This window comes from Pseudochaenichthys georgianus, chromosome 12 (assembly GCF_902827115.2).
Source record: "Pseudochaenichthys georgianus chromosome 12, fPseGeo1.2, whole genome shotgun sequence".
Classification (NCBI taxonomy): domain Eukaryota; kingdom Metazoa; phylum Chordata; class Actinopteri; order Perciformes; family Channichthyidae; genus Pseudochaenichthys; species Pseudochaenichthys georgianus.
In genome coordinates this window covers 10,039,682-10,066,558 of record NC_047514.1, presented here as the reverse complement: position 1 = coordinate 10,066,558, position 26,877 = coordinate 10,039,682, and the positions used below count along the sequence as shown (strand labels likewise).

The 26,877-nt window shown below is 43.2% G+C and overlaps 1 protein-coding gene across 3 annotated transcripts in view; it reads right to left on the bottom strand.

Moving 5' to 3' along the window:
* Window positions 1-14,802: 14,802 nt before the first annotated feature.
* Window positions 14,803-26,877, bottom strand: part of LOC117456429 (putative cytochrome P450 120) — an 88,464-nt gene continuing 76,389 nt past the window's right edge. For all 3 annotated transcript variants that reach the window (XM_034096315.2, XM_071204972.1, XM_034096314.2), the window contains 3 exons: window positions 25,792-25,919; window positions 20,369-20,456; window positions 14,803-16,236 (listed from right to left, as the gene is read on the bottom strand). In XM_034096315.2, coding sequence (XP_033952206.1) covers window positions 16,072-16,236; window positions 20,369-20,456; window positions 25,792-25,919 — 381 coding nt within the window. In that variant the 3' untranslated portion in view covers window positions 14,803-16,071. The remainder of the gene's footprint in view (window positions 16,237-20,368; window positions 20,457-25,791; window positions 25,920-26,877) is intronic.

Below are 26,877 nucleotides of genomic sequence, written 5' to 3'. Positions count from 1 at the left end.
GCAGCTTGCTCTCACTGGAAGGTAACAGCAACAGCACCTTCTGCCCAGGTTGAAACACTCTTTCTCTGGCCTTCTGGTCATACCAGGTTCTCTGAGTCTTTTGGGCATTCATCAGGTTCCCCTTGGCCAGGGCTGCCATTTTCTCCAACCGCTCCCTCATCTTGACCACGTAGGATACAATGTTTTCACCGGCAGGCTTCGGATTCTCCCAGTGGTCTTTAAGCAGATCCAGGGGACCTCTCACCTCACGTCCATACAGCAGTTCAAAAGGTGAGAACCCGGTTGAGGATTGTGGCACCTCCCGGTAGGCGAAGAGGAGGTATGGCAACCACTGGTCCCAGTCGGCACCTGTCTCTGAAACAAACTTGCGCAGCATGCTCTTCAAGGTCTGGTTGTATCGCTCGACAAGGCCGTCCGTTTGGGGGTGATAAGGGGTGGTCTTAATGCCCTTTACTCCTAGCAGCTGATACACCTGCTTCAGTAACTTGGAGAGAAAGTTTGTGCCGCAGTCCGTAAGTATCTCTCTGGCTATGCCTACCCTAGAGAATAACTGTAGTAGGCAATTCGCCACATACCTGGCTTTAACAGATCTCAGGGGAAACACTTCGGGGTAGCGGGTAGCATAGTCACAAATTACCAGTATGTAGCGGTTACCCGCTGCACTTCTCTCTAAAGGCCCAACTACATCCATACCTATTCTTTCAAACGGAGTTTCAATTATGGGCAAGGGCTGTAACGGGGCTTTAGCTACCCTTTGCCTAGATGTAATCTGGCAGGTCTCACAGGCCTGGCAAAACTGGGACAGCTGGGTGTACAGGCCTGGCCAGGCAAACCGACGACCCACTCTGCACAGTGTTTTATTAAATGCCATGTGCCCTGCCCAAGGAACTGAGTGGCCGAGTTCCATTACCGTGTTTCGGAGTAACTGGGGTAAAGCTAATGCTTCAATCTCACCCTGACGGCGGTACATAATACCCTGTTTAATGAGGTAAATAGCATCCTCCTTAAATCCTGCATCTGCTGTTTTTACACCATCAACCTCTGACACTTTCTCAAACCACTGTGTAAGGGAAGGGTCCTTCCTCTGCAGCTCACCTACATCGGGGGGAATCTGAATGTCTAGCGGGTGACTAGGTACAGGGAGCTCTATGCTTTCCCTAGGGGCCGCCAAAAATTTGTCCCTGCGTTTCTGCGCTTTGGACAGGCGCTGCTTGTTTGTACCTGCCTTGAGCTCAGAATTATAAAATGGTAGCTCACCAAGGGTCGCCTTTGCCGTCTGCGCCCTTGTAGCGACATTACACATCCTAATCTGGGTGTCTGAGTTTACCTTGAACTCCCCATCGGAGGGATTGGGCTTCCCGGGCACTTCTACACTCTGGGGATCCAAGGGAATGACTGGTGGAGGAACTGATAGGGCACTTGGTGATGGCTGTTCTTGCACAAGATCTAGCAATGTTGGAACATCCAGGCCTAAAATGACTGCATAAGGCAGCTTGGGTGCTAGTGCCACCGGAAGAAGGAAAGTCTGCCCCCCGACAGTCAAATACACCTCGGCGGTGGGGTAAGGCTTTTCATCTCCGTGGATGCAACTGATGGTAGCTTTATCAGGGGCCCACTGATCCCTGCCAACAAGACTTGACCTCACCACTGTCTGGAAACTGCCACTATCCACCAGTGCTTCCTCACGCTGACCATTGATGAGTACCGGAACTATCCGTGCTTTTTCCTGCCTAACTACTGGCTTCCTGGTGGGTCTCGGAACAGTGCAAAGAAGAGAGGGCTTACTCTGCCTAGCCACTGGGCATGTGGGTCGTGTGTGGCCCACCTCATTACAATGATAGCACCTTACTTCTGGCTGAACCTGCCTCTTAGCATAGGTCATTCGACTTGGCGTGGCTTGCTTGCCGCTGCTATTGCTACCATAGGTGTAACCACTACCCTTTTCACCCCCAAAAGCATTACTTTTGCCCGACGGGTATCGGTTCTGGCAGTTCGCAAAGCTTTTGCTTTCTGTCCTTGCTGAATGAAATACTTCAGCGAGGCGGGACGCTTCCTCCGCAGACTTAGGATCATGTTCCCGGATCCAAACTTCCATCTCTGGGTTCACCATGCGTAGGAACTGTTCAAGGATGAGTATCTCACAAATGTCTTTGATGCTGGACGTCTCAAACCTCACCCACTTGCAGAAGAGGTCCTTCAGTCGGACGTACAGCTCACGTGGGGTCTCGTCCTGTTGGATGTCGAGGGCCCGAAACCTCCGTCTATAGGTGTCAGCGGTGATTTCGTACTTGGCCAGGATTGCTGCTTTGACTTGCTCGTAGTCCTCAGAGTCACTAATGTCCATTAGCACGTACGCACTGCGTGCTTTACCAGTCAGCAGGGGAACCAATCGGACAGCCCATTCTTCTTGGTCCCAACGACAGACCTGGGCCATGCGTTCGAAGGTGGTTAGGAACTGTTCAACGTCTTCATCTGGCCCCAGTGGCCACAACTTCGGCTCGCGGTGAAGCGGTGGTTCTCTCTGACGTCTTGGCGACCTTCGCCTGGATGAAGACGTCTGCTCCCGATCATCACCGAAGTCCCCTCTTCTTCTGGGCCGCTCCTCATCACTGCCTTGCTCTGTTGGCGGCCCCGCTCTCATCTCAGATACCTGGTCTTGAAGCTGCTTCTGAGACTGCATGAGTGCTTTCATCATCTCAGACAGTTCCTCAAACCTGTCCCTTGGTTCACCAGCCGTGGCCCCCTGGTCAACTCCATGCTTAGCCTCCCCGTCACCGGACACCTCTATTTGGTCGTTTTTTTTTCCTCTCTTCATTTTCCCCTCCTTACTTGTCGAATCCCACTTCTGACACCACTTGTGAACGACGTCACTTGAGCGGCCCGACCAAGTAAGGAGACAGAGGCAGAACGTCTTGATACAACCCGGTGTGGGTATTTATTCATCATTTGGTGCCTGGTCGCCCACATCAATATTTCACAATGACTGTCTCCCACACTATTTCCCCCCAAATGAGCCCAACATGCCACCCTTTATAGCCTCACCCATCGGCCCGTACCATCCAAAAGGGGTGGCATGTGCAGAGATGGTCAGCTCAGATAAGGACCGTAGTTATTCACAAAACATCCTTTACTGGAGAATGACAAACATCCTTTACTTACATTCTATTTAATTACGGTATGAAAAGAAAACCCGTTCTAAACTAACACGCCAAATGTACCTAATAACAAATCACCCCCGCCTCCAACCTGCTCCTTTGACCCCATCCGGAACGATAAAAAGGACCCGCTGTTTCCCCGGGGACCCTTACGATGACGGACCTTGGGACCGGAGACGGGAGAGCAGGCGGAGGTGAGTGTTATGATGTTGACTGTTATAGGAGTAACCTGTACCATTAATGCACCTTATATATCGTGACCTTTACACACTAAACATATCCCTTGCACATAATCTCAACCGCTGTCAATCTACACAAACCAACACTTTTGGCGCTCTTGCTATAACTCCCCTTTCTTTCCAGGTGGAGCCGAGAGCCCGACCAGCGTCTGCCAGACGACATCACAATTGAATACAGTTGACTCATTTAATACCCACTACATCAATGAACAGTATAAAATGTGCAAATAGGCAATGTTTGACTGTACTGTGCAAATCCCCATGTGCAAGATTACACAGCCCGAAGCCGTGGCGAAGTTACCTTCGTCACAGTGGTAATACCTTTTTCTCCCATCCCACCTGTCGAGAGCGGGCCCTCTCCACGCCACAAGGCGACCAAGATGGACGCCCCTCTCCCTCACACCAGAGGAGTCAGGGACTCTGTGGCTCGACTCGGTGGCTCGACTCTGCGGCTGCGGGTTGAAGATCTCGGGCACAGACACTGGAACACGCCCGAGGCGCTATCGACAACCCCGGCTCATGCGGACATTGTGTCCACTTCACCGTTAACAGCCTCCGCCGACAGTTAGCAAGACAAGCTAGCCTGTCGGAACAGGACCCCCCATGTCCATGGACCCGCCGACTGGCAGTCAAGATACGGGGGCGTCCGCTACAGAGAGTGACCCCCTCTCCGTGTCGGTCTGGGGCTCATTATCCGCTATGGCCACAGAACCGGAATCCCGCGCCCTGGCAGGCCGGGACCCGGTGACGACAAGACACGCGGGAACGGATTCCCGCGCTTTACCAAGCTGGGGCTCCCGGTTAGACCTCACCATGGTCTCACCCGTGGAGGATGTCCTCGAGCTGGACTACGAGGAGGACGCCCTGGCGTTCCTCCTGTCCGAGTCGGATGAACAAGAAGAGGACACCTTCATGTCATCGGCCCAGGCTGCAAAGCCTGGAGCGAGGGCTGCTCTCCCAGGCGATAGCACACCAGCTTCGCCCGGTCTGAGCATGGACCTGCAGGCCGTGTGCAAACACGCTGCGGTCAGACTCAACGTTCCGTGGCCTGAAATGGCCAAGGAGACCTCCAGGTCCCGCTACGAGGGGAAACACCTTCCCCAAGCAGCGGGCAAAAAGAGGCAACTCCTCCCGGTCTTCCCGGAAATGTTGGATGAAGTGTCGGTCTCGTGGAGAGACCGGCCCTTCAGCAACAAGGTCCCAATCCAGGGTGCCTCCTCCCTAGACTGTGACGGGATGGAGAGGCTCGGCCTGCTCCCCATACCGCCCATGGAACCGCTGGTAGCGGCTCACCTTCTACCGAAGGTGGGCCCGTCACCAAGCAGGAACCCCACACTGCCAGCAAAGTCGGACCGCTTTCAGTCTACAATGACTGAAAAGTCCTACAAAGCTGTTAACCGCTTACCAAGCCGAGCTCTGCGAGGACCTGTCGGGTAGCCCGGGAGCAGCCACTCTGGACGAGATGGCAGCGGTCACAGACATTTGCCTACGTGTCCAGCGCTGCGCCGTCCAGGCCACGGGCAAGGTAATGGGGATCATGGTGGTGCAGGAAAGAGCGAGATGGCTCAACCTCACCAACCTCCCTGACCGAGAAAAGGAAGATGTGCTGGATATACCCATCGTTCCCGAGGGAATTTTCGGCTCCGCTCTCGCCTCCATGCAAAGGAGGTGTGAGACGAAGAAGAAGGAGGACGAGGCACTCCACCTCTGCCTCCCTCGAAGGGTCCAGCCGCTGCCTTCGCAGCTGCAGTCCTTCACCCAAGCTGTCTCGAACTCTGCTCGGTTTAAAGCACCGGACAAGCAGAGGTCGCAGCCCACCCCGAGTCCCCAGCCCAGGCTGGAGACAAGGGCAAGTTGGCCGAGAAAATCTCCGGTTCCGGCTGCAGCTCAGGCTCAGCCAACCAAGAATTTCGGCCAGCAGTCGAGGAAGAAGAAACGAGCAGCGTGACAGCCCCTCCTTCTCCCCTCCGTGAATGTGTTCCCGCCGCCTCGAGAGATGCCTAAACACCATCCTCAAGTCCGCACAAACACATGTCACACATTGATTGATTCCTCTGTCATAAAACATTTGCCGCTGACGCATCCAGGCTTCAGGCCGAGGGCGCAGCTCAAAAAAATGAAAAGAAAATCAATGAAGCCAATAAACAGCCCATCAATTATTCCCCTTCTGAGAGAAGCTACGGCATCTCTCAAAAGGCGGATTACTGACGGGTCTGTGAAGGCCCCACCGCCACGCGCAGTGCCGGCTGGGGCTTTAAGAGCACCACCGTCACGCGCATGCGCTGTGCCGGCTGGGGCTGTAAAGGCACCACCGTCACGCGCATGCGCAGTGCCGGCTGGGGCCGTAAGCGTGACATCTCAGCTGGCTCTAAGGAGCATACAGCAGGAGATACTCACGACATCTGCCTGGGCTTCTCAAAACAGTTGCACATTATCTGTTTTCACAAGCCCAGAGAGAGTCAACCCATATTCTGGAGAGAGAGGTTCTCTCTCTCCTAGAAAGAAGGGTTTTATCTATAATGCCCGCCGAGCAGAGTCAGATTACGCAGACAAATGTCCTCGTAAAGCACCCGCTCAACATGGGTCTCATAATAAAACTAAACCCCGCGCGCCACGGCGTGCGGAGAGTATTGGTTATTATGTATTGCGTAGTGGCACTACACCCGACTTTTCTAGTGCGGGACGCGCCTACGGGTGCTGTCCTTTCACGGAAGGTGGTCACCATGGACGCATGTCAGACAGGCTGATAGGGTATTTACGAAGGTCGCCCGGTGAGAGGTCTCTAGAGCAGAGACCTCCAGTGGGCGCACGTAAATCACCCGGAGCTTTTAGCGGTGGACCCTAAAACGCTTCCTGCCTTCTCTTAGAGGACACCATGTCCTCGTGAGGACAGACAACACGATATCGTGTATGAACCGCCAAGGGATGTTGCGTTGTCTCCAGTCACACACACTGGCACACAAACTGATCCCTTGGAGCGGCAGACGTCTCCTCTCTCTGAGAGCGACACAGGTACCGGGAGTGATGCACCTCGGGACAGAACTACTGTCCAGAGGTGCACTACTCTATGCAGACTGGACTCCTCATCCAAGGATCGTGAGTCCGCTGTGGGTGCGTTACGGCAGAGCCGCGTTAAATCTGTTCGCATAAAGAAAAAATGCTCAATGACAGCTGTTCTCTTTAATGCACGATTTAAACGCACTGTTAGGCGGGGACGCACTCGTACACGATTGACCTCAGGGTCCTCTGTACGCGTTCCCACCCCTGACTCTGTTACCCCCAACTCTGGCCAGAGTGAAGGAGCAACGCCACACACTTATCCTGATGGTTCCGCCCTAGCCCGCAACATACGGGCTGGTCGGAGATATATCAGCTGTTGTGCGGGCAGCCATGGCAGCCCCCACTACGCAGGGACAGATTGTCTCAGGCGGGGGGGGGGGCGATCCTTCACCCACGCCCAGAGCGCGGGGAACTATGGGCCTGACCCGTGAGTGGTACAATCTGAATACAGTGGGACTCCCTCAGAAGGTGATAAACACTATTCAGAGTGCGAGAGCTTCCTCCACCAGGTCTCTTTACGACTATAAGTGGAGGGTGTTTGAGGAGTGGTGCCTTCAAGAAGGACACATCTCTTTTCAATGTCCTGTCGGGGTGATTTTATTATTTCTACAGGACTTGATCGATAAACACAGAGCTTTCTCCACGATCAAGGTGTACCTGGCTGCTATTGCTGCATTCCATGTGGGCTTTGAGGGTAAGACGGCTAGCCAACATCCTTTGGTTTGCCGTTTTATGAAGGGAGCGCGCAGGCTCCTCCCTGTCTCCAGGTCGCTGGTGCCCTTATGGGACCTGGCAGTGGTTTTAAATGGGCTCAGAATGACCCCATTTGAACCCCTGGAAGGAGCTGATATGAAACATCTGTCACTCAAGACAGTGCTGTTACTGGCCCTGGCATCCGCCAAGTGGGTCAGCGATATTCATGCACTGTCTGTACATCCCTCATGCACTCAGTTCGCCCCAGGGCAAACGAGAGTGTTGTTGAAACCCAACCCTGCCTTTACACCAAAGGTGGTTGGTTCGTGTACCCCGATTGACATTGAGGCATTTCCTCCGCCGCTGGTTTCCTCCGGGGAGCAGCAGCAGGATCTGTTGTGTCCAGTCCGGGCTTTACACACATATATGGACAGATCAAAGGAGCTTCGTCTTAATGACCAACTCTTCGTGTCCTGGGCTAACCCTCACAAGGGCAAGCCTGTTACTAAGCAACGACTCTCCCACTGGATTGTGGAGGCAATTGCTTTGGCCTATACGAGTCAGAATTTGCAAGCACCTTCGGGTCTGCGGGCTCACTCGACTCGGGGCCTGGCTACATCCTGGGCTTTGTTCAAGGGTGTTTCCATCCAAGACATCTGTGCAGCAGCGAGCTGGTCTTCGCCACTCACTTTTGTCCGCTTTTACAGGCTAGACGTCTCCGCTCCAAGCGTGGCCCGAGCAGTGCTGGGCACCTTGTTGAGTCGGAACTCTACCTGTTCAATTCTGGTTGATCGGTGATTTTCGAGATAAGCTCGTCTGGCAATACGGGAGCTACAATTTCCAATAGTGAGACATCGAACGGAGTGTTATGAATGAGAACTATAGGTTACTTACGTAACCCCAGTCTCAGAGTAACATGAAGTGAGATGTCTCACCAGACGGCCCTCCTTGCTATGGTGAAGCGAGAAGAGGTGCTTATTTTGAATGACGCATGCGTCGTGGCGCAAGCTACTTATAGGGGGTGATTTCCCCTGATGCTGACATCAAGATCACCAGCCAATCAGGATTGGCGTAATGAGATTGATGCTTCTGTTTGCTCCGCGATGAGGCGCATCCCATAGTGAGACATCTCACTTCATGTTACTCTGAGAAATGGGGTTACGTAAGTAACCTATAGTTTTATGTCCGAGTTTGTTGAAACTGATGCATTGGATACAGCTTTTCCAAAGAAAGCACACACTAACAGTTACACTTACACACGTCACATTCATCACAAACACACCCTATCCAAATAGATAATATTTTAGTATCTCTATCTGTGTGGGCAGTGTTTCTATAAAAAGCATTGTGCAACGTTAAATCAGACAGGGCGATTGGAGAATTGGTCTTGAAGCTGGAAACATATTTGTTTGAATAAATGAAACGATTAAAATACTCTGGAGAAGACGGAGGCGATGGCTGGGCAGTCATGACTCCAATCCAAGCATTCTATTTTCATTTTACATCTCCACACATACCACCTTCTTCAGGATAAAAAATAAACACACAGATCACCTAAGGAGACAAGTAACAAAACTGCTACTGTACACACATCTTAAATCCTTTAAAACATGTATTTTACTTCAGTGGTATTAATTGGAAGATATCACATCTTCATATTGTTTAGCATTGCTCTATCTTTAGGTCAAAATTGTTGCATTCTCCTGCAGACTTATTGCTTTATTTTTCATGTGAACTTATTGGTGATAATGGTTAATGTAAAAGTATTGTATACTGGGCTTATAGGATGTTGAACAAATAGATTGATAAATAATAATTGCTGTGGAAGAGCATACTGTACATACCCAGTAAACACCTTATATACAGTCTATGTCCTGACTACATAAAGGCCAAATATCTTTCTGCTGTCACAGGTTACAACATTGTGACATTGTCTAAAAATCCTATTCTCCTTCTGTTAAAATCTAATTGTACACTGTGTTTCAGACTTACAATCCGATGACTGAATATCATATTTCCAATGTGAGGATCAGGTCACATTGGCCAACCTCTTAGCTAATCTCATTGTTTTGTGTCTGATATGACATGATTTTTTGCCCTTTTTAAGCTCAAAGCATTATCAGCATTGACTTTTCCTTAGATGCCCGTTGTCTGTTTGTGCTGCAAGCAATACTGCCCATGCCCTTTCTGTCTATAAATAGTCAACCAGTAAAGAGCAACTTCTGGATGATATTTACAGAAGAGTCTGGCTGTTAGATAGAGGAGGTTACATAATATTGTGGGTGGCCCGATTCTGGGAACTAAAGATAGTTGGAGGGATTTTTTTTTTAAGGAGCACTGTATTCTTCATATCAGATATGTCCTACTAACCAACTCCCATTCTAGCTGCAGGGGAAATGAGTCTTTCCCAAAAATGCTTCCCATGAATGCTGCCATAAGGCTGTCATGTATTCGCCTCTGCATTGGGCTTTAATGGCATTGAAACTTGTGGTTGCCAGGAAACACTTGATAATATTTTCGGCCGCAATTGTGTGTCATGCTGGGAATATGACCCATCTCCTTTGCGCTTGAATCTCTCCTTGTATTGTGGGCATTTCTTTAATATTTCATTTGGTTTTTAAATCGTAAAACCATCCAAACCCCAGGAGGAGCATAACACCGGAAAGTACTGGAACTTACAGTCCAACTTACTCCTACTTACTCCAACAGTGGTAGCCTAAGTGTTTTTCTCACTGAGGGAGTTTTTCTGTAACCCATCGTGTGCTAACTGTTCTCTGCAACTGTGCAATGCAAAGACCACTATTTCCTTGTACACTCCCCCTGGGATATATAAAAGAAAATGGGCATGGAAGACACACTAATGTAGCAATACATTAAAATAACACTGAGTATACAATATAAGTGTGAGGGCTGAATGGATTGAGCAAAAGGGGGGTTTAAATGCTCATTGGAGCCTAGATTTGGCTATAACTGCATCCATGTTTGGGAGGCTTCTAAAAGTAAATCCCCATCCTATACTTTAATACACTGAATTATTTCCATTTTCAAAAAACAGCAAGCTTGCTTTCGGATTAAGTCTCTTGATGAATAAGACTACAAGCTAAAGCCCAAACAAATGGCCAAAAAGTAGGATCCACCTCCTATTTAAAAAACAAAACAGAACAGATAGTTACCTATTTTTGCAAAATACAAATGTTGCAACATTTTGCATATTGTATTCTCAAGAAAAAAATTGGAATATGTGTCATTTTCTACTCATTAAATGCATACAGTTTATTTAATTTTCTTTATAAAGTTCTAGCAAACAAATGTGTTAGGTTAAGGCAACAAAACTACTTGGAAATGTATGTGGCTTGGATTAATATAACTACAGAAAGGGCTAAATTATGTGACAAAATAAATCAATGTTTGGGTTAAAATAGCTACAGTAGTGACATTACTTAAAAAGGAAAGTCTCGTCACAAAAAAAACTATTCTGGTTCACACAGGACACAAATTGTATCTTGGGTAATAGCCTGGTATTATTGGACCCTCCCTATTCCACCCCAACATCCTCTCTAAACAGGCTTTATCGCTTTTAATAATGAATGGTTCACAGTCAAATTGATTTGTTTGGGATTAAATAAAATGACAGTTTGTACTTGTATCCTTACTTGAATGAACAGGTTAATTACATATGTGTTAATCATGGTCAGGAGTAAGAAAAGGACCATTAGACAGGGGATCTTAACCTGTTGATTCAAACTGTGTGAGCACTGCTAAAGCTGTGGAAGAAACAGATCTGCTATTGTTGTCTCTTTATCTGAGCTGTGGGAAATCAGCTTTCACAACAGCTGAGGATAAACATACTTCTCACAGAGCTCGGTGACATTAAGCAATCGGCACAGATTGGGCGTAAGAATGCCGTCTGGATTGGGCCTGTTATAACAATTCCATCCATGGAGAGGAAGTCATTATGAGTGCAAGGATTATTTGTATGAAACTGTACTCCTATATCTTTAAAACAACTCATGAGTATACACTTTTATTTTTGAAAATAGCTGGGAACTTTAGTTTTTAGCATTACTCAAATAAGAGGATTTAGTCGCTTTGATGGGAGCTTTTTTCAGAGGCGGATTGATACACATACGGTAGGCTGTAAGTGTTTACAACACCAGGACAATGTGGGACTTAATCAAATTGAACTACTGCAAAAGTTGATGGTAATGTGAATGTCACCGGGGCCAATGATGAGTTTTTCACCCAAGATACTATTTGGGAGACTTTTCATTCTACTCCCCCCCCCCCCCCTAAACATCTTCTTCCCTCTCTTCTCCTCTAACCTCTTCCCTCATCTCATTCCTCCCATCCCTTTAGCTCCCACTTCCTCTCCTCTTCTGCCCCCCAAGCGGACGTTACAGGTGACAGGGGCATTACCCCAGCAGGTAAAAACAGGTCAAGTGTTATTCCATGATGTTGAAATGGAGGTGGAGGAGATATGAGAGACATTAGGGGAGGACAAGGGCTTAAAAGTGTTTAAAAGACAGTGACAGTATTTCAATTAGAAATGAGGGTGGGAGTTTAAAGAGGTTTTTGCTTTTTTCAACTTTAGCCTACACCCAACCACTCTTTCAACCACTTGTGTTGCCTTTTCATTTCTCACAAAATGATTGAAACATCATGGACTTCATGCGTATTAAGATGTTGTTTTACTAAGGGCGTTCCCAATGGGATGTGTTGTCCAATGAGAACATGAATTTAGATTGTTAGCCCTGTCTGCACATCTGTCAACTTCCCCAACAAGTGACAGGAAGTTTATTAATATTTTATGGGCGACCTTAAACTCCAATGGTACAGTATAACAGGGAACTACCTCACCACCTCTTTACTTCTGTCAGAGACACTCGCATCAGAAGATATAGGACCACTTGCTGCAACGAATGATTACATACTTATATGTGGCGTAGTGCTCTGCTCTCCCGAGGGTTCCCTGGTGAATCGTAGTTCAGCAGCACAGGGAAGATAAATGAGACAATTAAACGGTGCTCGATGGCACCTCGGTGACTAATGGTTTTCCCTTCCTGCTAGTCTGAGCGCAGACAAACACAGTAGTAAGCAGCAATCAGTGTGTTTACTGTTGCATTGAAGGACACGTGCTTGTGTGTTTATGTGATTGTCTCACTACTATATGTAGGCTGGAGGTTTGTTTCAGGAATACATCTGTCAGAATTTTTTTTTAAATAAATGCAAGTGAGATTACAAGATGAAACCAAAAGAACAGCTGCAGTCTGAAAAAAGCAATGATTATTTATTATATCCTTATCCTTTATTTAATTAATGTGCTCAACATCTGTATGGTGTTTTTTTGTTTGTTTTACACGAGAATTTCGCAAGAAAAAAGGTAACACAAACCTTTAAACTTCTCCCTAAGTGTTTCCAGCATTAGCTGTTAGCATATTAGCAGCTAATGTTAGCAAGTCTGAGTAACCTATCGCTTCTTTATACATCCATGGGTAATACTTACGTGCTGGCACACTGAATAAAAGTTCGATTAAGCAAAGCAAAAGTTAGCATGTAAGCTAACTTATTATGTTTTTATGGCTCTGTATACCCAAGACGACTTTAAGAAATGTGCTGGGTTAATGTAACACACGTTGTTTACAGTGACTACTTTGTGTGTGTTTGTGGCAGGGGTGGGCGTGGGGTTTTCCTGCCTTTACTTCCTGTTGTTCACCATATTAAAGGCTAACAGTCCACTGGGAGTAGACAGATAGGACAGTCATGTGGTAATTAGCTCTGCTCATTAAAAGTGACCTCAGGCTTTGTTCTGCCATCTGGATACACTGTCCTACCTCCTGTTAGACATGAGCGTGTCTGTGAGTGAGTGAAGGACATGATTTCCTGGATGGGAAATGACCCCACCTGTGGTATATTGTTATCTTCAAATGTTTCTCTCTACTTAGATATCTGTGCTTTATTTAATATAGGATCATTTTAGGAAAAGTGTGTGTGCAGAGCCTTGTGTAGCAGCTAAAACTGGGGTTTTCATTCATGTGAAGAAGAGCTTTTTGCTGTCATTTCTTTTTTTTTACTTTGATGAACTTTTAATATTCATACCACTGTTCAGTGTCTCCTACAGTATGTTGACACAGCTAACCATACTCCCTGGGGTTCAATACGAATTGTAAAGCTCTGACTCACCACAATACTCTTTGCATCCTAAAGGCTTCTTTATGCTTTTTGTCCCAAATGCCTGTACAGAAATGTGAAAAAGGGCATTTGTGTATTCTGCAACCTCAGCTTGGAATTAGTCGCAGAATGTCGCAGTGAATTCAACTTGTTAAAATACAAAAGAAAATAATCAAGGGCATAACCTTAACACATCAATGTGTTCTCATAATATTATAAAATACAATAAAATAAGTAAATTCATGAAAAAAAAAGAGTCCAACTCGCATTGTGTTGCGCAACAAAGTCACAATAAAGGAACCTTGTAACACTATGCCGCCTCTGCTCATCACATTCATTCACATATGAATTACATTCTACAGAGCAAATTCACGAGGCCATTGTCTGTGTGTGCGTGGTCATCTGATTTTTAATTATATTATAGAATGTGAGGGGGTGGACCACGAGGAGGTCTGTTTAGCCTGGACAGAGAATAATGGCCACATGAAATTCCATTCATCGTAGACCTAAAGGAGTCAGGTTAATAATGGAGGACAGCCAACATATCCAAATTGAATCAACCTCTTATCAAACATCTGTATTGACATCTGTCATGACATCACTTATGACAGTAAGTCGCTCTTGCCTGGCGTACATTGTGGTAAATAGGAATGGCAGCAATCAGACTGGTGCAGGGGGAGCAGTGAGTCATACCACCCTGTTCACTAGAACCCCATTTTCTTCCCGATCTCGTGTGATGTGAGGCAGTGAGGGAGAAACAGACACAGCGGCGGGGTGAGACAAGTGAGAAGTATGCACGTCTGCAGCATAATTCATGGTGTATAGGAGGGAGTATTGTAGAGTGTGTGAGAGAGAAAACAGCAACAAGAACACAGTAGGTTTGTTGAGCAGCTCTCTGCAGGACAAAAGCATCTTTCTAAGACACTTGCCTAGTCGATTACAGAGAGTGCAGGCAGCATAAACAGCATAGCGCACATTTCATGCAAGTTACTCCAGTTCAGATTTAATATATATTTGCCTCTTGGATTTGTTAGAGCCAATACAGCAGTATTGTTGCGCATGTTCATTTCTGTATATCTTGTCTATTTGTATGCAATTTAATATAATCTTACTCTACTTTAACAAGCTTTAATAGAAACATACTCATTTGTTTATTGTAGAATTAATTTGAATCTTGTTTTTAAGATACAATGTGTGTGAAAGTATGTTTATGTTATAGATGTTAACTGTCAACAATTATAAGGTTTGTAACCTCTTAAAGTTAATCTACTTGTGACCCCTCTTCAAGGTTATGGAATAGTTGTAAGAATTTTTTTTAATGTTTCTTTAATTCTGAAGGACTTTTATAGCGCTAAATGAAAAATGAATTTCTTTCCAAGCCCTGAATAATCCAATGACCACTGAGATCTATTTTCGGGAAGCCCCAACTCCCAAAGTGGGAACCACTAGTATCACAATTATAGAATATTTCATAAAATGTGACAGAATTCAGAAACAGAAGAAGTATTTTAGTAGAATAATAGTTGAGATGTCATACTAACTAACATAATGTTACACTGGCTCGTGCTGTACATTAAACCATAACACCACATAAACAATCATATTAAAAGCAATTAAATAAGTATGCAAACAAACACAATAAGTTAAATAATATAACGAATGTGTACCACTTGAATATAAATAAATAGGACTTTTCAAATCACTGTAGCAGAAACTGCGTTTATGATTCATGTTCTAATAAAGATCATCGAGGGTTACTAAGGTTATTTTAAATGTAGGCGTTCGCTCTCAAACACTCTCATATTTACATGTGATTCAAATGGTGAGTGTATCACTGACAACTGCTATCAAAAATAACCAGGTTAGTGTGTGTGTGTGTGTGTGTGTGTGTGTGTGTGTGTGTGTGTGTGTGTGTGTGTGTGTGTGTGTGTGTGTGTGTGTGTGTGTGTGTGTGTGTGTGTGTGTGTGTGTGTGTGTGTGTGTGTGTGTGTGTGTGTGTGTGTGAGATTTGCATACTAAAGTCAGTGTCAGTATGACGAACTGTTGCTAAGCAGTGTCGGTTGCTAGGTGGTGGAAGGGGGAGGGGAGACAGGTGTGTAGTTTGGTATGAAGTCTGAGGGCTTACCTCTGTCTGTGTGTGTGTGTGTGTGTGTGTGTGTGTGTGTGTGTGTGTGTGTGTGTGTGTGTGTGTGTGTGTGTGTGTGTGTGTGTGTTTCCATGGACTTTTTTTGGTTTAAATATTGATACTGCAGTGTGGGGAAAAAATATGATTTCTACCATGAAAAAAGCAATTTGGAGGTTATTTCAATCTCTTCACCACGTTAAAAAGAAAGGTGAATCGCAGTAAAACTAAAAGTCTAATATATAACATTTAACAATGTTGATCTTTTAATTATAATAAATTACTAATTTATATACAGACCAAAAAATGCTGTCTAGCAGTGTCAGATTCAGCAATGGAATGAGGATTATGGGTAATTTATTTTGTCTTCGTTGCAGATTCATCAAGCTGCAAATATCTGGCAGAAGAACACAGAATGAAACCGGAACACTCCTCAGTTTTCCCCGGGACAATTACTGTATAATAGGCAGCAGGGGAACGCCTTGTAGTTTTCTGGAATCCCTCTGTGTGCGTTCACATTTTTTTCCAGCTTCATTTTCACATTCTAGACTGGCATTCAGGCCTCTAGCTCTTTTCTTTTATGTGCTCATATGTTCTGTTTCTTTATCAGTACCTCTTAACATACTGTGCATCCCTAGCTGGTGTCGTTGCTCCTGTCAGATGGCGTCTGATCCAGTTGGGTGAAGGAGACGGTGGGGGTGTTGGCGGGGCGAGACACAGGAAGCCATTTGTACTCGAGGTCCTGAGATGGCGGGTCCAAACACCAGTCGTAGTGAGTCAACAGGTACATGCACGCTTCCTGGGCAGCAAAACAAGAAAAGAGCAAGCTTTCTTATTATCGCTGCACCAACCTAAATGTAACTGGATGATATCAAGAGTTAAAATGCAACAGTGATGGAAGTCACGAGTTATAGCAGTTGAAAAAACCAAATGTTAAACCAGAAGGCAAAGCGAGAGACTCCGCCAACGCTAAATGCGTCTCCAACTTGTGAAGCTACAGCCTCCATAACACTCTGTTTGTTGTATGTTATTTTACAGATTTGAAAGTAGGAGTGCAACGCAACACCTTTTAGACGCCAAGCTGAAACTGAACATTTGGTCCCCAGCACTTTGACTCATATCTTAAACATTTTCTGAAAATCTGTGATCATTTCAGCATTTATGGCAAAGCTTTGGCCGGTGGCTCCGGGAGACGTATTCATGCCTCTTATAGAATAGGGTTAATTATATCCTGATAGATAAAAGGGAGGCTTTTGGTTAGATTTGAGGACAAATTAAGGTAAGTATAAAGCATTATATGAGGCTGAGGAAAGAGGAGAGGTCTGGGTAACACTTAACTGACTTTAAACAGGAAGGACAAGTAACCCTTTACATCATTCTTTATTTATAGTATTTGATTATCTCTGCAGCTCATCCAGAATGCAGCGGCTCGTCTGGTCTTCAACCTTCCTACATTTTCCCACACCACTCCGCTCCTCCGCTCCCTTCACTGGCTTCCGGTAACTGCTAGAATCCACTTCAAGACACTGGTACTTGCGTACCATGCTGCAAATAGATCTGGCCCTTCCTACATCCAGGACATGGTTAAACTGTACACCCCGGCACGTGCACTACGCTCTGCATCAGCCAAACGACTCGCTGCACCCTCGCTGCGAAGGGGACCCAAGTTCCCATCAGCAAAAACACGTGGGTTTGCTATCCTGGCTCCAAAATGGTGGAATGAGCTCCCCACTGACATCAGGACGGCAGAAAGCTTACACACCTTCCGGCGCAGACTGAAAACTCATCTCTTTCGACTCCACTTCGAGCGATAGAATTACTAACAAATAACTGCTAACAGAGCACTTATATACTAATAAAGGGCTGGCTTATCTATAGCCAGTTGAGTAGCACTTGAAATACTTGGCTCTATGAAACCTGATGTACTTATATGATTCTGTTTTCTTCAAGGTTGTGTCTTCCTGGTCGAATGTACTTATTGTAAGTCACTTTGGATAAAAGCGTCAGCTAAATGCAATGTAATGTAATGTAATTTTGTCATGGTCTTATTTATTTTAAGTAATGTATTGTCAGTTTCTTAATTTAATCGTTTTTTTATTATAACAATGCTTATTTTGTTGACTTCTAGTGTGCAAAATAATAAATAAGACTGTATAATTACATTCCCCCCCCAAACAAAATCAACAATTAATATCAAATGCTCATGTAATTTGTGATAAAGTTGAACAACTACAAACGCTGCTTATTTTTTATTCTCACTCAATAGCTTCCAGGTCTCATGATACTAAAGCTAACATTCCCTATTGTCATCGAGCAATCACATTCACCAGTATAACCCAGTTTGTCCCGCTTCCCTCCACTTTTAGAATGAGGATGTTCCTGATAGAGGGGGTGGAGCAGGATGAATGAACAGGAGGATGGAGGAGGGGAGGAAAGAAGCGAGGGATTTGGGGAAAGATGGTGATGATGAGGGTGGGAGGAAGGATGGAGGAAGGAGGCGATGAGTCACTTCTCTGACCTAGATCCCCGTGGTCTACTTCTTTTTTTTTACTCTGATCACGCGCAACTGTGTGTGGGTGTGGGTGTGTGTTGGCATGTGCAAGTGGTCAGTCTGCTGACAGCCAATCAGACACACCCTACACCTAAGGGGTTTGTTAGAACTAACAGAGCAGGTTAATGTGAACATTATTAGTGCAAATACAAGGTGATGGAGAGTGTGTGTGTGTGTGTGTGTGTGTGTGTGTGTGTGTGTGTGTGTGTGTGTGTGTGTGTGTGTGTGTGTGTGTGTGTGTGTGTGTGTGTGTGTGTGTGTGTGTGTGTGTGTGTGTGTGTGTGTGTGTGTGTGTGTGTGTGTGTGTGTGTGTGTGTGTTTATCTACATTTATCACATAGCAGTGTTGGCTTATGCTGGTAATATTGCCTAGAGCAACGTTTACTAGAGAGACTTAGGGAGCCGGTTTGACCCCGTTGCCATGGATGACATCATGTGACCAGCCTGTGCAATCAAATATTTATGAATATATGAAAGAAACAGGTCAATATCTGATGACATTAAGTAAGAAAGGAATTTATAAATATATCTAATAAAATGAATTTAGAAAAATATAAATATTTAAAATAAGATGTAAATGTATATATATTATACAAATGTTTTTTTATTTTCCTCTGAAGCATCTACTAGGGTTTTAAAATGAAGCTGTAAATATCTGTCGTCTTTTTTTATAATGTCATGACCCTATAAAAACGATATATTAAATTGTTGTTATTTTGGTTGCACAGGAGTTATTTATGGTGCTGCTACACTGCTTGTAATTACAGTTACGTAACTCCCTTTGTGTACAGCTGTTGGCGAGCAAACTGTTTTGAAACTGCAGTGAAAGTGCTTGTTTGGAAAGGCTTAACACCTACAAATACATATTGAAGCAGAATTTTCCTTTGGATAAAAACATGTTGTGAATTTTGGTCATTTTTTTCAAAGCATTTTGACTTTTGAACTTGAATATGTTAAGAATTTTAAGAAATTAATAAAATTAAGATGGATTTTCCACTGTCCATTTGGAGAGCATCAGTATGAGAGTTATGTGCGGCATACCTTATTCCGTTCAACCCACTCATTTGACGAATAAAAGACAAGGAGCTAGGTTATCTATAATACGTAATCCAGTTTAAAATAATGAGATTGTCCTGCTGAACAAATAGGAGAGCTGAATGAGGAGAGAGCAGATCATTAAACCGCTTTGACATTTCACCGGAGCACCATTCAATCAGGCCAAACATTTACAATGACTCATAGGTGTGTGTATGGTGTGTGTGTGTGTGTGTGTGTGTGTGTGTGTGTGTGTGTGTGTGTGTGTGTGTGTGTATGTGTGTGTGTGTATATGTGTGTGTGTGTGTATGATTGAGTCATCGCTCAATTTGCATTAACAATGGCTTGCAGTAACACCCTCATAGTGTGTTGCTCATCAATAATCTGAGAAGACAACATAATGTTTCTGTTTTTGGAATCTGTTAAATAACATACTTTACAGCTAGGGTGGGTAATGTGTTTAAGAGACATTGTTGTCATATATGCAATTTGTTGGAATTCTCTTTACATCCTGACAGCAATCGATAAATGCAATTGTTCTGCTTTGACAAGAAGAAAAAGGAAATTTGGAATCTTTCGCAAGAGAACAACCCTTAAAAGCACGGGCTGTCAGTGTTGTGAACGTTTGGTAGTATAGGTTTAGTACTCGTTTCATACAATTCAGTATGTATCCAATTAAAACCTTGGAAATCTGTCTCCGTTTGCTTTCAGGTCGGTGTCACCCTTCAATCCACAGCACATTCACAGCTGTTTGCAGTGGGAACGTCCTCACATGGGAAATACATCTCTGTCCTTCCTGTTGTCACATGTGCGTATGTGTGTCCCCTGAGTGTAAAGGCAATGGTGGCTATGGAGAGCGCTGTGGGGACTGGCAGGTGTTTTTCAACAGGACAATATGTACATCTCTGACTCTCGTTCTGTAATGACTTATAAACACACACACAGCCAAGCATTTCATCGTTCCCATGAGCAGTGCTCACGGTTCACCTCTCTATTCCTATATATATCTTTCTTCCTTCTTTGCCGTATTGTGACAGTCCTCTAGAGTCTCAGTAGTGTTGTTGCTTCTATAATTGACACACAAGGGTTTTCCCAAAGAACTTCCCAATTGTCACTTCTGCTTTGGTTATACATTCCTATTTTTAGTCAATGTTGCTGTTAAGTATTTAAGGAGAAGACTTGGAACTAATGGTGACCATAAACTGCTGATTTCTCCACTTTTGGCTTCACTTTCAGACCTGGAGGTGGGTTGCCCGCACATTGGAAAGCCTTTTGCGCAGTCCAGTAGACAGTGTGTGTTTGTGTGTGTGTTTGTGACAGGGTTTTGAGCAAAGAAATAAAGTCACCTTAAGGAAGACATCTGTAAGTTTAGTTCCAATGCAGTTTCTTGGTCCATTGCCGAATGAACACAGGAAGTGCTCCTGGCCTGCGTTCCTGCAATACAAGAAATACGTGGTAACAGATAGCAATGCAAAAAATGTTGTGCCAGCATTAATAGAAGTACACTTTGTTTATATCTCATTCAGAAATGAATGCGGATGTGGGAAGGGAACATTCTAGCACACTAGGCTTGGACTATATGTTGAATTTCCCTGTCTAACCCGCCAACTTTAACCAACCTATTGGCGATTGCTGATATATCTGCAGTATCTGTGTTTGTGGCCTGAGCTAAGCTTGGGTTAAGGGAGTCCCCAAACCCAATGTTCTGCAAATGTAATCATGGAAGAGCTTGGTGCAACAAAGAATAAAAAAGAACCTATAGAGTATAACTTTATTTTTGAACTTGTCGCAACCACAACCACACCAAAATGAACAATTAGAATACAAAAAATCTTGCTTTAAGTGTCTATTATGTTTTACAAATGATGAACACACTGATGTTGAAACGACTTCGAACTGGATAAATAGGACAATCCAAAGTGCATGTCATTGGCCTTGACTGAAGTCGTTGCTCTCTAAATGCTATATTTGGAGAGCTAGTTAGTTCTGTTTTGAGCATCAAGAGAAAATCACATGGACAGAAATAAACGTCACAACGCAGGCCTGAGTCAACAACTTGACACAAGCTGACTCTCTGATTCTCCGCCATATCACTCTAACTTTATAATTATTCTTTAAAAAATATACTAAAAAAGAGATTCTGGTTGTTTCCATCCGACAGGTTTGTCAACAGGCTTCTTATGCAGGCCTTCTTTCCCCTCTCACCACTAATGCATCCTGTCTTCCTGAAACCTGAGCTCTGATTAAAGGCAAACAGGAAGCATTAGCCGTGTGTATCGTCTGGGTCCAGTGTGTGAGAGGCTTTGTGTTTGTGAGAGATAGAGAGAAGGGAGCGTTCTCTGTAGCATCTGTCTTATGGTTTAATGTACGATTAGGTTCATCCTGAAACAGCAAGATGTGCAGCATACTGTACAAGGCTGAGACAGGGAGAGAGAGGAAGATTTGCAAGGCAGTCCAGCATGAGTCTATGTGAATCAAATATGCTCAATGGGTCGCAAGGCAATGAAAGAAGTCTCATCTATTGTACAGTATCATTTATTTGTTCTTACTATAAAGTATGAAAACAAAGCAGTTTCAAACGCCACAGCAGAGCTTTGAGGCTAATAAGAATAACATTGAATATTTCTTGGCTTTAACAGTCAAAAATGCTCAAAAACCAGATCTGACTTTGTGCCCATATATGCTCATAGAGATCAAATACTTTTATATATATATATAAATAATTCTATATACAATGAAGAAGTTGAAAACTAACTGGTAATCAATTGTAAATTCAACTTATTCGAACTCAATTTATACTATATATTTATTTCTAGCAAACTTTAAGGACATTTTAGGAAATTACAAAGTTGTAAAATAAAACATCCGATCTACTATCGGTGATGGATTATAAATATAAAAATGTACTCAAGTCTCGTACTTACGTAAGTGCTATTTTGATATACTTGTACTTTGCTTGAGTATTTCACTTTCATACTACTTTTTACACTACATTCATTTAACACTAATAGTTAGTAGCTACTATTTACATATTCAAAAACATAATATGATAATATGATAGGACACAGTTTTGTACTACTAATCTAACCAGGATTTGAAAGATGAGCCGTTCTGCATACTGAATACTATTTTGATACTTGAAGGAAATGTCGCTGTTCTTAAATTCAGGGATTTTACTTGTAATGGAGTATTATAAGGCTTTAAGATGTTTACTTTTACTTAGGAAAGGATCAGAGTACTTCTTCCACCTATGTCTACAAAGTTTAAATGAATAGAACAATTCCTGAATGATACGTACAGTTATATTCTTCCATTAAAACACAGCCCATGAAACACCTATACATAACCATGGTAACATTCTAAAAAGACTTAAATGCATACAGTGGTTTATTTATAGAATAGGAGAAAAACGTATCTAGCAACCAAAATCTAATTTGCTATCTTTGCTGATATTTAAATGTTAATTTAAGCTTTTTTGTGTAGACAAAAAGGAAACTCCCATGTTCTGAGATGTATTTAAAACTAGTAACACAACCTGCTGCAGTAGCTTGGATTTGTATCAGTGTTTGGTTTCCGATCCATTTGTCTACGGCCGGAGCCTGTGTGGGCGTTTGGCTGAAAGGATGTTAACCTGCCGGCTCTACTATTAGCCTCCAACTGGAAAAGCACACACACACACACACAGACCCATGATACGACACACACACGAGCAAACAATATACGCAATTATGGCACAGAAGCACACACAGATGATGTGGTTAAATGTAGTTATTGTAGGTTGGGCTTGTTATGTAACAGGACTGCAGTCATTAAGTCAAACGGCCAGGTGGCAAGGAAAGGAGCCAGGCAACTATCAAGGCAGACAGGAAGAGAGTCTCCAGGAAGACGGACAGATGGAGAGAGAAAGAGGCAGGTAGGAGGAAAGGGAAACAGACCGGAAGGTAATTAGAGGGTTTGAAGAGTACATACAGCAAACAGACAGACAGACAGGAATATCCTGGGGGAGATGCACTGGTTTGAGCAGCAATTAAGACACATACTTGAACACGTAACTAGAACACATACTAGAACAATATATAAATCCAAACTCCTGCATATACAATTATTGTATCTCCCATCCCAGAGTCAAACAGCTCACAGATACAGTTGGATTCCATAAAAAAATAGGATGAACAATTTCGTTTTTAGTAAAGAAATACTCAAACGGACCAAAGAGGGCATTTTTTGGTAATAAGTATTGAGTTTATCAATTTTGTGTTGTTATCAAAATCATCGTCCTTATTATAAATGTAAAGAAAAATAATAATTAGAATCAAATTCAAACAGCCTGACAAGTTCAAATGAAATTAATATACCCAAAAGTATAAAATATAGCAGGTAATAAGGTGCAAATATAAACGATAATTTGTTTGAAAGTTCATGATTAATTAAATATTTTGCAAGTAAATTATTGATGAGTTTTTACGGCAGCAGTATCTGGGATTAAAGCAAACTTAACAGTTATTAATTGTAATGAAGGATCATTAGTGTGGCTCAATTGAATAGCTTTTGACCACAATGTAGATCTACACAGAAAGATGTGCTACTGTTTTTATTGGGATTTTATTACTTTAAATGATACAACACAAGACTTATCCTGAAGTATCATGTTTTGAGCTATGAATACAATTTTAGGGCATGCCAATGTTACGTTTGTTATTATTTTTGTTATATTTTTCTACATCCTTGCTAGAGTTTACATCATAATGTCTCCTCCTATGACTCATTTCTATACCCCATCCCAAGGGAAAGGGCAGGATGTACACACACTCACACGCCCCTCACCAACACAAAGCGCAAAGGGAATCCCCATTGGTAAAAACCAGTATGAGGTAGATAGTTACCATGGCAGCAGCTACCCGTCTATCCATTCATAGATTTATGTCATTAACATAGACTTCAGTCAATTTTAAATGTTATCCATTACCATTAATTGTGTCATGCATAAGCAGATCAGCACAAATATCTTCCATTATCTATATATTTTAAAGTGTAATGCATTTCCAAATATAATAATGAATATATTTTTTAAATATTATTATTCTAATGTATTCATCAATATGTGTTTGTCTTTTAGTGAAAGAATGTTGAGGCTATAAAGAATATCTTGAATGGATGAATAATAATAAAAAAGGAAATGTACTTTTGACCTTGATATATCCACCTTGTGACCTAGTGATTTAGGTTTGGCTGAAGAACACATTTAATTGTAAAATAAATCGTTGTTCTATAAACTGAATCATTGTTTGACCTTGACAAATGTTCACCAAGCAGTAGAGGACAATCAGACACTGCTTTACGATAATGGGGGAAAAAAATGCCTAAACTGATGCAGTTAAAAATGTGTGGGGGGGCTTCTTTTTACTTGTCAATGCCACTAAAATGATTTTAGTGGTTATATTTAACAGGGAAGCCCCAGACTAAAAGAGGACATTTTTATTTTAGAGGAATCACTCAGCAGGATAGGATCATCTCTGACTCATTTTTCTGCATACCATCCGACTCCACATGATATCGTTCTCCCCCACCCTGCACACACACACACACACACACACACACACACACACACACACACACACACACACACACACACACACACACACACACACCACACACACACACACACACACACACACACACACACACTACACACACACACACACACACACACACACACACCACACACACACACATACACACACACACACACACACACACACACACACACACACACACACACACACACACCTGGGGGAATCCCTATTGGTAAAGAAGGTGTCAGGTGACTAGTTTCCATGGCAGCAGCTACCTACATACATACATTCATAGATTCCCCCCACCCTGCTGCTCTGTCGCCTGAATGAACAAGCATGAATGAGAATAAAAAGGTGAATGGATAGAGTGGATGAATAGAAAATCGGTTCAATGAGAGAGTTAACTGGTAAATATCAGGTTCCATTTTTTAACCAGAGCAGGTAGCAGAACGAGTGAGAGATGAAAAACAAAAACTGTTAACATGTGTGTCCTTAGTATTGTTTTCCTCAAATCCAATCGTTATAGCTATCTCACCGTGCACTACAGTATATGTGAGAGTGATCCCGTCATATTTGTGTTAATTTATCGATTGCCATGGCAACAATGTGGGCATGCGTATATGTGGGGTGATTTTACAATACAGAATCATGAAGCAAGCTGCAGTCAAGACACTTAGATTGAATATATTATGAGTCTGCTTTGAATGGAAATAATATTATGATTAAATGAATAGATGTCATTTCATGTATCTAGAAAAAACACAAACTGTTGCCAACCTGCAATCTGATCAGGACTCATGAAATGGGCAAGATCATGGTCAAATATATAACTCAGCACGGTGTATTGTATATTAATTCATTGTATATAGACTGTAGCTGCATAGATTTGTATTGAGTGCCATCACAATACCCACAGAGAGGGAGGATTATATTGTTCTTGTTTTGATGGGTTCATCAACATTGATTGGTGTATAAATGGTATAATATACACTACACATACATGTAAAAACACTAAAGCTCATACATTTTTCTTTTGAATTCCAATTACTACTTGTGCTGTGTTTCCTTTTCCTTTATCTTGAATGTATTAACTCTGTATCTCTTTACTGTAAGGAGTACGCACCACAATCCAATATCCGACAAGAGGTCTAAGCTTAATAAACAGAAACACTAAACAACAAATCTCAGCTCGTTACCTCCCGCTCCATCTCTCCGGCAGGAAGTCGTCCGGCTGCTGGAACACCTCCGGGTCCCGGTGGACGGAGTGGCTGATATAGATCGCCCCGTAATCCTTTGGGACATGAAACCCTGCGAGCGTGGAGTTCTAAACACACACAGAAGGAGAAATCACATTTTTATATCCTCTTCTGAAAACTGATAATTCACTGAGAGTTGGAAAGTAAGATGTTCTCCTAAGTGACCATTACTGAACCTTGTTGGATAAACGTACTGCTAATGTGCTTAGCATTTTTTTTTGTACCTTTTATTATCAAAACGCTTGTATTTCAAAGACTTTAAAGCAGGTGTGTCTGTCATGACATTTTAGAACATGTAAACACAATGTTACCTGCAATAACGCAACTTATATGCTTTAATATGTTATTAAAAAACCTTTTTTAATAACATATTAAAACATTTGTTCCACTTTTAATAAAATTTCCCCTAGTGGATTTTCACTAAGCTTTTTATTGAAAGGATTCACCTAGGGGCAAAAAGACCACTTACCCATTTGTTGCCCTTTTAATTCACCTTTGCACTACATCCATTAGTAGCTGCACTAATGGACTGCCACAGAACAGGATCACTGTTTGGTGTTTCCTCTCGGCTTCTCTCTTCTGGAGTGGAGAATCTTTTAACAATCTTTTTATTTTTGTACTGCTTCTCACTGAGAGATGCCTCTGCCATTGCTGAGTTCATTTCTCTCCCCTCTTGTTCTAAGACACACACACACACACACACACACACACACCACACACACACACACACACACACACACACACGCACGCACGCACGCAAAGTCAACACACTATTGCATATTTTAGTTCCACCTGGATGAAGCTTCTACTTTTTCACCCTTATCGTGAATACTAATAATCTCTGCCTTTCCTAGATGCCTCCCTGCACACACTAACTTCTCATAAACTCTTTACCCTCCAGATCACACTTGCTTTTCTTTGAAACACTGGTGTTTGAGGTTATAAAAAAGGTATTGTCAGAGGTGAGGGCAACTCTTTCTGGTTGGGATCTTTGTTAATCATTTTATGTTAAAACATAACTGTGTA